Here is a 10,285-nt window from a genome sequence, read left to right as displayed (position 1 = left end):
CATCGGCGCTCCCGGGCCCATCACGTGTCGGCCTTGGCCGGGCCCCGGCTCTGCCGCGATCGCCGGGCTCGGCTCGCTGCGGGGCCGGGGCTGCGCTCGGGGCCGCCCCGATCCCGGCCCCGATCCCGGTCCTGATCTCAGCCACGATCCCAGCTCCGCTCCCGGCCGGATCCCAGCCACGATCCCGGCGCTATCCCAGCTCCGCTCCTGGCTCCGCTCCCAGCCCCGATCTCACCCCCGATCCCCGTCCCAATCCCAGCCCCGTTCCCGGCCCGGGCAGCTCCGCTCGCTGCTGCGGGAGCGGCCCCGGCCCCAGCGCTGCCCGGCGCCCCCAGGGTGTCCCGGGCTCCGCTGGCAGGCTGAGCTGAGAGCCGGGCGATGTCTCTCATAACCACATCCAGATGTGCCTGCTTGGCAGCCCGCTGCACACACGGCACCGCGGGGACGCGGGATCAGCGCTATCGAATGGGCTGTAAGTATCTATTGAGTGTGTTTGATCTCAGGGGATTGGGGAGGGTTGTGCCGCGAGCAGGGTGGACTGGAGTCTGTCCTTACTGCTTCCCTTTGCTCCCAGCTTTTCTTTTTGCCTTGCTGCTCTCGAATTGTGTTAAATGCGGCAGCCCGGCCCGTGATGGTTAACACGCAGCAGGCTCGGCTGCAGGCTCCAGCCCCGACACATCTGCTTTACTCTTTACTTTCCAAAGAACTTTCTTTGAATGTTTAGGTTGTTTTTAAAGAAGTGTGGGGCTTCTTTAGACAATGCCTGCACTGCTCTGAGACAGGGTTTCCTTCTCTCAACCACAAACATGTCCCAGTGGTGGTATGTTACATTTACAAGCCATTCTTCATCAGTAAAAGGACATGAATCTCCCCCATGTTACACTCTGGCATGCTGTGAGCAAAACATGGGAATTTTCAAGCTCTCTAGGGTCACAAAGATAGAAGAGAATTTAGCCCCTGTGAATCATCAGGCAGTTACTGATATTTTTAATAGCTTTTGTGTAGATTTTGAGAAACTTATGTGTTGGGTATAATCTTGAAATTAGTGGGGCACATCAGCATGTACTCTCTGTTTCTACCTCGAATTAAATTTTCAACTCCCTATCTCACCATCACCCATGGATGTAACAACACATCCATGCTACTGCACTGCAGTTGCTTGGGTTTGGGGTGCATTGGGCAGATTATCTATCAGAAGAGGGTCTGGGAGCTGAAGAGCTGGTGAGCACTGCAGCCTGGGGAGGGCTGGGAGAGGAAGGTGTTTGTTTCAGTTTCTTACTCCTTCACAAACCTGCAAGGCTTTATTCCCCTCCTGGGGCCCAGAAAAAATAAGATTTGGAAAAGAGACAGCAGGTTCCTTACCTTGGCTACTCGGGATGGATCTGTCCTTTCCCCAAAGCACTCAGGGTGTGAGTTGAGCTGCTGAGCCCCCTGCACTCTGAAAATCAGACTGCCAGCAGCAGGACTGCATCTGCAGGTAGGACAGTACCTCTGGAGGCTGCTGGGCCTGCAGAAGGTCATTGGGCTTTACCTTCTCCTGCCTTGCAGGTGGCTGAGCACCTGTTAGAGGTGTGGGGCTGTGCTCAGGGGAGCTGCAGTTTTCCGGTTTCCCAGCTCCTGGGGCCCAGCCCAGGTGCCGGGCGCAGCTCAGTGCTCAGCTCGGTGCTGTGCAGGCACTGCCCCCTGCCCGGGAGGGACAGAGAGCATCAGGCACTGCCTTAAGGAGCTGCAGCCCCAAACTGTGCCCTGAGTGCTTACACTGGGCCAGCAGGGCCAGGGGAGCAGGGGCAGCTCCTTCCCTGAGCTCAGTCCTGCAGGCAGCTGCTCCTGCCCAGGCTCAGCAGGGCTCCCATGGGCCTGCAATCCCCAGCAAGGAGGGGCCAGTTCCTCTCTGGGACCCCTGCATGTGCAAACAGACACCTCAACAGCCTCACACAGCAGCTCTGCAGCTCCTCTGTGTTAGGGTTTCTACACTTCATAGAAGTTTCTGACTTGGTCGGAAGGTGAAGGAGGCAACCACAGCAGCCATTTGCAACAGTGACCCAACGTGACTGGCATTGCAAAGGGAAGGCTGGCAGTGCCAGCAGGAGAAACTGCAATAAAATGGGACCAGCCAGCTGGGAAGCTGATCAAACTACATATTTGAGGACTGAGGCAGGCAGATAGATAAGGCACCCTGTCCTGTAACAGCATGGATTTCATCCATTTTTTGCTCTGGCCTGGAAAAAAATTCAAAAATGCCCTGAAAAGCAGCTCTGACAGGAAAGTTGGAAATTGTCTTTGGACCAAGGCCTGCATTTTTGTTACCTGCTTCCTCAGTATTTGACTCAACAGAGCTTTTGCCTCCAGGTGCTGCAGCAAATACCAGCAGCAGTGATGCTGCAGTGCTGCACTGGGCAGCTGCTCTCTCTCCCTGTGCTCCCTTGGTTTTATGTTCAGGAACCCAGTTCCTGGGACAGCTCTGAAGACACTCAGCTAATTAAATCCTACAGCCTGCTCTCAGTTTGTTTATAGACTTCAGAACTTGTAAGCAGTTTTGAGTTTTTATCTGGTAAGGCAGCACAGCAAGTTTTGGTTATTTCATTTTTCTAGGGCTTTGCACTTACCAACATGCCAAAAGGGGTCTTTGTATTTCAGCCACTTCTGTCTTCTAATCAAGAAGATCAAATCATTCAGCATCACTTTATGATCCTGTAACTCCAAATGAAGCCTCTTCACAAGCACCCTGAAATGCAGAGAGGGGTTGTTCAACACCAGGGCTACTTGAAGCCATAACTTTGATAAGGTTACTGACCTCATCAATAGATAAGGGTCATCTCATCTATGAGTGGGGCAGTAGAAAAGCAAAGAAAGAAACAAACAAACCCCAAACCCATGGAGGAATAAAGGCCATTACATGACACCCAAACATAGAAGTGGAACACAGCTTCTTCCCCTGCTCCAACACACAGAGCCACTCTTCCCCTTTAAACAGTTCAGCAAGACATTTAAGTTAAAGTGGTGCAGGCACGGGAGTCAAAGACTCTCGCAGCCCTCAGGGGTGCAGGGGATGGGACCAAGGGTGTCAGAGGAAGATGCAGCCCCCAGGGCTGCAGGCAGTGCAGAGTTCTTGGTGTCAGCATCCTGCTCTGGTGGGTGAAAGCTCACCTGCACATGTCTGTTCCACACAGCCCCAGCTGCAGCATGGGCAGAGGGAATGTCATCATTGCTTCTTGAACAGGGTCAGGATTTTTCCTGAGGCGGAGGAACCAGGTGAGGAGGATCCTGTGAGTTTGCTTTGCTCTTGCTGAGGGAATCTGAGTGGAAAAACTCCTGTAAATGAGGCAGGAGAGGGACACGTGTGCAGCCTTTTCCCCTTGCAGGCCAGAGCTGAGGCAGGTCTCAGTATGCAGCACTGGCTGCTACAAGATGACTTTGTTCTTGTGGAATGCATTCAGCAAACATGAAATGAAAACAAATATCCCAAACCTGAAGCATTGCCTCAAAGTATCCCCACCACCAATATTGTATAATCTTCTCTGATGATTACAAAAAATCCCCATCAAACCCATCAGTGCTGGATCCCCCACACTTTCTGTAGCTCATTTTATGGACAGACAGATGGGACACCTCCATCTGCAGCCACAGCCCCACACATTCCATGGGCACACAGTGTCCCTCTGCTGCCCAACCCAAACCTACCTGTGGCAGCTCCAGCATCAGCAGTGAGGGGTCAGGAGGGAGCTGGGAGCACTTCCCTGCAGCAGGGAGAGGCTGATCCAAGGACACCCCACAGCTTGGTGGGATGGATGTTTCTGTGAGCCAGGCTGGGATGAGAGGGCAGCAGAGCTCATTGCTGGTTTTGTGCCCCCATGCTCAGTGCATCATGTTTTCAGCTTGATTATCTCAGCTGCTTTTCCCAGGGCTGGCTGGATCAAATAACCACTCCTCAAGGCACAAAGCAGTGTGCCAGAATCACCAAGGCTTCTTGACTGAATCTGAGCCCAGGATCCAGAGGACTTTTTCCCACTCTGGCCCTGAGCAGAAGTGATGGAGATGTGACGAATGCTGCAAAAAGAATTGCCAGGATGGGCTCAAGGTTTCATATCATTCAACTGGAAATGAAGGGCTAGCAATTTATTTTTTTTTATCATCACTTGACTGCTTTTATTGCAGCTGCTCTTGGCCATATTTCAGAATCCTCCTCTCAAATAAATGAAAACCAGGCAGAGGACTGGGCCCTCTGCCCTAGTGTGCAGCAGCACAGGTCAGACTCCTGCCTGGATGCTCATCAGGGTGCCATGCCCAGCTCAGGCCCCTTCCAGCTTTCCAGCCTTTCATTGTCTCTTGGGCTCTGCAGGCTGTGCCCCCCTGGTTCTTCCAGCTCATTCCCTATTTATGACTGCCCATCTTGCCATCTCCTCTTCCTGCTGCCCAGGTCAGCCCTCTGACATTGCTGGTGCTCAGCCCAGGACGGAGCATCCCCAGCCCCATTATCCCATTCAGACCCCATCAGGCCAGACTCAACCCCCTGTGTGTCCATCCCCACAGAGCCAACAAAAAGAGGGACAGCTGCCTGCTTTTCCAAGCTGGGAGGACACAGGAGGCACTGCTGGCAGCCAGGCCATTCCTCAAGGCCCTGAGTGATGCAGTTTGTAAGCCCAGCTCCATTTCAGGTCGGATGGAGGCTCCCCAGAGCAGCAGAGGAAGCAGAGGTGCCTCTGCCTCAGACCCTCAGGGATGTGCTGTGCTGAGAGACACTGCTGTGCTCTCATCTCTTTCCTTTGGCATCAGATATTTCCTGCTCACTTTGATAGTCCTGTAATTCTCTTCCCCTGGTGTCAAGGTGGATGAATAATCCTTTTGGCTTTAGGACATGCCAGAGCATCTGCCAGAATCATCAGTCCCTCTGTATTCGAGAGCAGAACAGCTTTTCCCACACTGACATCCATGGATAGAGCTTACACCACTGTGACAATCAAGGGTATTTTCCTTCCAAAGAAGGAAATACCTAACAAAGACTGGAAAATCCATATAATTAGATCAAGGAATGACTTCAAGGGCTGGCAACTTCATTTGAAAATGAGAGCTCTGTATTCAGCACTGAACTGTTTTATTTCAGCGTGGAAATCACTCTTTCAGATCCTTTACTTTCAATAAAAGAAAACACTGAGGAAAATCTGGGCTATCTGCCCAGGCTTGTAATAATTCAGGGTTTTTCTTGGCTTTTTCAAGGGCACTTATTGCCAGATTCTGAGATGCTGGCAGTATGGAGCTGCAAGCCATGGAAATTACGAGTTTCATGACACGCTCGTTTTATTCCAAACCCTTGTCGATAACATTAAACACAGGAAAAATCCAGGACTTTCATCCAGCTCCTCAATTACCATCTGAAGCCTGGCAGCTGAAATAAGATCAAACTTTTGCACAGAAAAGGAAAAAGAAATTTGCTGTGTTCTGTGAAGAAAGAGAGGGGACTTCAGATGTAAAATGCAAACCAACATCCTATACGTGTCAGGAGGGACTGTTCCATGAGGCTGAGCATGGTTCTGAGCCAAGCCACGTGGCAGAAAGAACATAAACAGAAAACAGATCCTGAATATTCTAAACATTTGTACAACAATTTACAAGAGATCTGAGAAAACTGTTCAATCCTGCTATTAGTAACAAAGTTATGCCAGTGAAAACATCTGCCTAGGAGAGGAGTGAAAGGTAAACAAAAAAAGCTAACAAATGAAGAAAAGCATCTGTCAGAGAGCAGGAAAAAGCAAGAAACAAGGCCTAAGGAAAAAACCCATGGTCATCAGGACAAGGCCAAAGGGATTTTAAATCCACCAGGAATGCAGAGAGCCTTACACCAAGGCATGGGTATGCTGTTTTCCAAAATAATGATTTCATAAATAATGGAGACAAAAAGAAAAAGGTCAGTAAACATTTTGGAGCTGCTTATCTTTTTCCCAAGATAAGAAATAGCATATGATGGTGAAATACTCTATTTCAACAGTACCTTGGAGCTGAAGCTAACCAGTAATGAAAAACCACAGTATTTAAATAATGATGTCCAAACAACATGCATCCAAGAATTTTAAAGGGTCTGGCCAAGAAATCAACTGGTGTAATAATTTTCTTCTTCTTAAGTCTTGAAATATTGCTTAGATATCACAGGTATTGGTACAAAACCACTGTTTTGTTACTTTGTTATTACAGACTCATCAATCTAATTTTGAGTTTGAAAACTTAACATTATGGCTGATACAAAATGGCTGCTTAATGAACAATTAGCAAGTGATCCAATCCAGGACAGTATCTGCTGAAAACAGATACCACCAAACTCTTACCAAGCATTTGCACCTTGTCCTATCACTGTATGCCCTTATTAAACATCTCTCTCCAGTTTTGTTTATCCCAGAAGTCATCTTTGGATATGATCTCAGCTAATTCAGGACAGAGAACTGAAATACCTTCACAGGCAGCTTCTCTTAGTACAGCACAGGCAAGAGAGAGCCACAAATCACACATGAACATGATACATTATTACTGGAGGTATAAAATTCTTGTGGGGAAATTTTCAGGTGGGGCTCACCTTCCTTCTTGCTGAGGACAGGTGATGGTGATGGGAATGGATCATGGGAATGATGATGGTCACTCATCTCCTCCTGGAGCAGCTGTGGGGTCCCTCTGTCCAGCTCTGTTGTGCTGCTGCAGGGAGTGGCTGCACCCACAGGGTGATGACAGGACCTGCTGCTTGCTGCCTTCTTACTCTTTCATTCTCATTTTGTTTGCAGTTGAAGAACTGATCAAATAAGACAGAAGATCTCCAGGAAAAGTGTAAGTGAGGAAAAATCCTGTATTTCAAAAGGTAGCTTCATCTATGATACATGAACAAAATTTTCCTAACACCATGCTCTGCCTTGCTTCTACATATTGGGATTTATTTCCCCACCTCTCACTTAGGGGAGTTAGGGTAATTTGGCAGAGGAAAAAAACCCATGGCCCCTTCTAACCTTATAAATGGAAGTTACTTACAATGGTTTAATATTTTATAAAGAATTCTGGCAGGAGAAAGGTCCTGTGTGAATTCCAGATTGTACCCAATGCATTCATTTTGAGTGCAAATCTCAGTGTAACAAAAGTTGGCTCTGTGTGCAGGGAAACACCAGCAGCACACTGCCATGAGGAGTCTGCCCTTCAGCAGTCAGCTCTGGGCCTCCCAGGTCAAAAAGGATAAAAGCAGCAAGTAATGGTTGTCAAGCTAGGGGGAAAAAGGTCATTATTTATGGGAGAATGGCATCATTCATAATTTTCCACTTTGCTTTTCCCAGTGAAATCTCTGAAATGACAAAGCATGTTCAGCAGTAAGGGATGCAGGATTTTGGGTTGTGCTCATAGGGTGGTTTTCAGGATGATGGACGATTGCTTAACCAAGTCTCAGAGCTGGCTGGCACTGGGATCAGCAGTAAGTTTGCAACCCCATGTGCCTTTTGACAAGTTTCTCAATGTCTCTGTGCTTGTGTGAGTAAAATGTGCTTTGCTGCTGGGTTTTTAAATGATGTTTAGTCTTGCCTGCCTGCTTCAGACCTGCCAAATCCTCACTGCTGACACACTCTGTGTTTATTTGCAGATGGGCAGTGGTGCCAGGCAGCTCAAACACAGCTTCTAGCAGCCCCAGGAACAGCAGAGAGACAATGAGAGTTCGCCTCAAAGGGGATGTGATCTGCACCCTCCTCCTGCTGGTGGCGCTTTGTTCTTTGCTCTACTCCCAGCTGGAACATTTGATCCCAGCAGGAAAGAAGGAGCCAGCACAGAACAAACCTCGAGTGGCACCAAAAACATTCTCTGATCCCAGAGCACCTCGGAGGCTGATGCCAGCAAAGGCAACTGCACCCAGACCCCGAGTTACCCCTGCCATGAGACCAACAGAAGTGGCCAAAACCAGGGTCCAAACCACAACTCCACCCCTGCTGACTGATTCTGCCTTCAACTTCAAGCTCTATCTCCTAAACAAGGACAACAGGAACTTCAATCTCCTCATTAACCAGCCCAGGAAATGCCAAAAGACACCGGGAGGTCCCTTCCTGCTCATCGCTATCAAATCCGTGGTTGAGGACTTTGACAGGCGTGAGATTGTCCGGAAAACGTGGGGCAGGGAGGGTTTGGTGAATGGGGAGCAGATCCAGAGGGTGTTCCTGCTGGGAACACCAAAGAACAGGACAGTGCTGGCAACATGGGAGACCCTGATGCACCAGGAGAGTCAGACATACCGGGACATCTTACTCTGGGACTTCATGGACACTTTCTTCAACCTGACCCTGAAGGAGATCCACTTCCTGAGCTGGGCTGCTGAGTTCTGCCACAACGTGAAATTTATTTTCAAAGGCGACGCCGATGTTTTTGTCAATGTGGAGAACATCGTTGATTTCCTCAAGAGGCACGACCCCACTGAGGACCTCTTTGTTGGGGACATCATCTACAACGCGCGTCCCATCCGCGTCCGGAAGAGCAAGTACTACATCCCCGAGAGCATGTATGGGCTGAGCATCTACCCCGCCTACGCTGGGGGAGGAGGCTTCCTGCTGTCCAGCTGCACCATGAGGAAGCTCTCCAGGGCGTGCAGAGAAGTGGAGCTCTTCCCCATTGATGATGTCTTTTTGGGCATGTGCTTACAGAGAATCAACCTCAAGCCCATTTTGCACGAAGGGTTCAAGACCTTTGGCATTGTTAAGCCTTCTGCTGCCCCACACCTGCAGACCTTTGATCCCTGTTTTTACAAAGACCTCATGGTGGTTCATAGCCTGAAAGTTGCTGAGATCTGGCTGATGTGGAACCTGCTCCACAGCCCACGGCTTTCCTGCACTCAGAAGAAGCAGGTGAAGAAGCCTTTCCAATGGAAGAAGAAAGCTCAGATAACAACACCAGCATCACCCCTCAGATAATGCAGACAGAGTGCAGCACACACAGCAAACCAGCCAAGAAAGGGAGCCTGGAACTGACACTGCCCAACAAACCAACTTTCCAAGTATTTTAGCACATGTTATTTACAGCACTAACAGAAGACAACAAACAATTGCAGGAATTTGCCCAAATTCCACATTTGCACATACATATCATGTGGGTCCTTGTGTACTAATGAGTCCAAATAATCATAACATATATATAATTTATTGTTATTTATTAGCATTATAGTAGTGCCTAGTGGGACAGTGTGTAAAAGCACATTGAAAAATGCAGCCCTTGGACATTTTTCAGCATGGTCAGAAGTGTGAGAAATGAAAGAAGACATAGAATAAGAACAGACACCAGGGAGCACAGGGATCACTGTCAACTTCCTGCTTGACTTGGACTCACTGAAAAATGACCAGACAGGAACTGGAGTGCAGGAAATGGAGTCCCCTTAGTGTCTGCTCAGATCAGATCACTGCTGCCTGGTTGGTTTTCCACAGGCCTTGTAAGAAGAGAACAACAAACAGCTCCTGAAATGGGGTCCTACAGTTGCAGTTCAGGTGGATTACAAGAAATCAAACTGGGTGCTGAGGCTGGCGTGGCTGGTGGAGCAAAGGACAGGTAAGTAGATGACTGAAAGGAGCAGACTAAAGGGCCTTAAGAGAAAGGACAAGAACTTCAAATTGATCACTTTGAATCTTGATTTGTCATCATTCTTCTCAGTTCAAGTATCTGCTCTACTGACATGCTCAAGATTCAGGGGACCAGTGGAACAGGTTTTGGCACTTCCCTGAGCTCAGGCTTTCTGCACTGCACTGACATTCACGGAAAATTCAGAAGTCATCAACGGTATTGGATCACTCTCAGGATCTGACCCAGATTTTCAGGAGGTTTGCATCTGGAGAGATCCTTTGGCCTCTGCTCATAAGCATAACCCCACACAGAGCTGCTGCTTGCATCACATTTGGGAGCTGCTTCAAACCAAAGAGTGCACTGGGCTGGTTCCTGCAGACCTTGGGCTGTTGCTTGGCACAGCCAGCTGCAGAGGGCAGCCAGGACTCTCATACTGCTGCAAATGTCATGTGAAGGGAGAAAGTTTTCAGACAAAAGGACTTCAGAATAAAAGTCCATCTAAATTTATTGCAAGAAATCAAAACCACACAGCAATCTTTCTGTTGGCTTTCCAAGGTTCAGTCAGGAGCTTTGTGAGTATTTTAAGCATCAGACAAGAACACTGAATTGCTCAGTTTTTCAAAGTATAGTCCAGACTTTGATGCATTTTGTTTTTCCCAACAGCAGACTACCTTAGAAGAATATACTTTTATCAGACATCAAACCAGAAGTGAACTCCTCTAAATCAGGGTTA

General features: G+C 48.6%; 1 protein-coding gene across 2 annotated transcripts; it reads left to right on the top strand.

The window, feature by feature from the left end:
* The first annotated feature begins 370 nt into the window (after positions 1-370).
* Positions 371-9,750, top strand: B3GNT9 (UDP-GlcNAc:betaGal beta-1,3-N-acetylglucosaminyltransferase 9). Of its 2 annotated transcripts, XR_008484422.1 has the most exons (3): positions 6,765-6,807; positions 7,601-9,540; positions 9,643-9,750. XR_008484422.1 is itself a non-coding variant. In XM_054296312.1 (2 exons), exons 1-2 carry the CDS (start codon positions 402-404, stop codon positions 8,910-8,912), a joined length of 1,383 nt encoding a protein of 460 aa, XP_054152287.1. In that variant the 5' UTR covers positions 371-401; the 3' UTR covers positions 8,913-9,750. The 2 variants fall into 2 exon arrangements, 1 of the variants encoding a protein (XP_054152287.1); XM_054296312.1 differs by lacking the exon at positions 6,765-6,807 and adding an exon at positions 371-472 and having other exon boundaries at positions 7,601-9,750.
* Positions 9,751-10,285: the final 535 nt, after the last annotated feature.

This window comes from Melozone crissalis, unplaced genomic scaffold (genome assembly GCF_028551555.1).
Source record: "Melozone crissalis strain CALT ecotype California unplaced genomic scaffold, PUWL_Pcris_2 ptg000007l_1, whole genome shotgun sequence".
In the NCBI taxonomy this organism is placed as follows: domain Eukaryota; kingdom Metazoa; phylum Chordata; class Aves; order Passeriformes; family Passerellidae; genus Melozone; species Melozone crissalis.
This window is presented reverse-complemented; position numbering and strand designations above follow the sequence as displayed.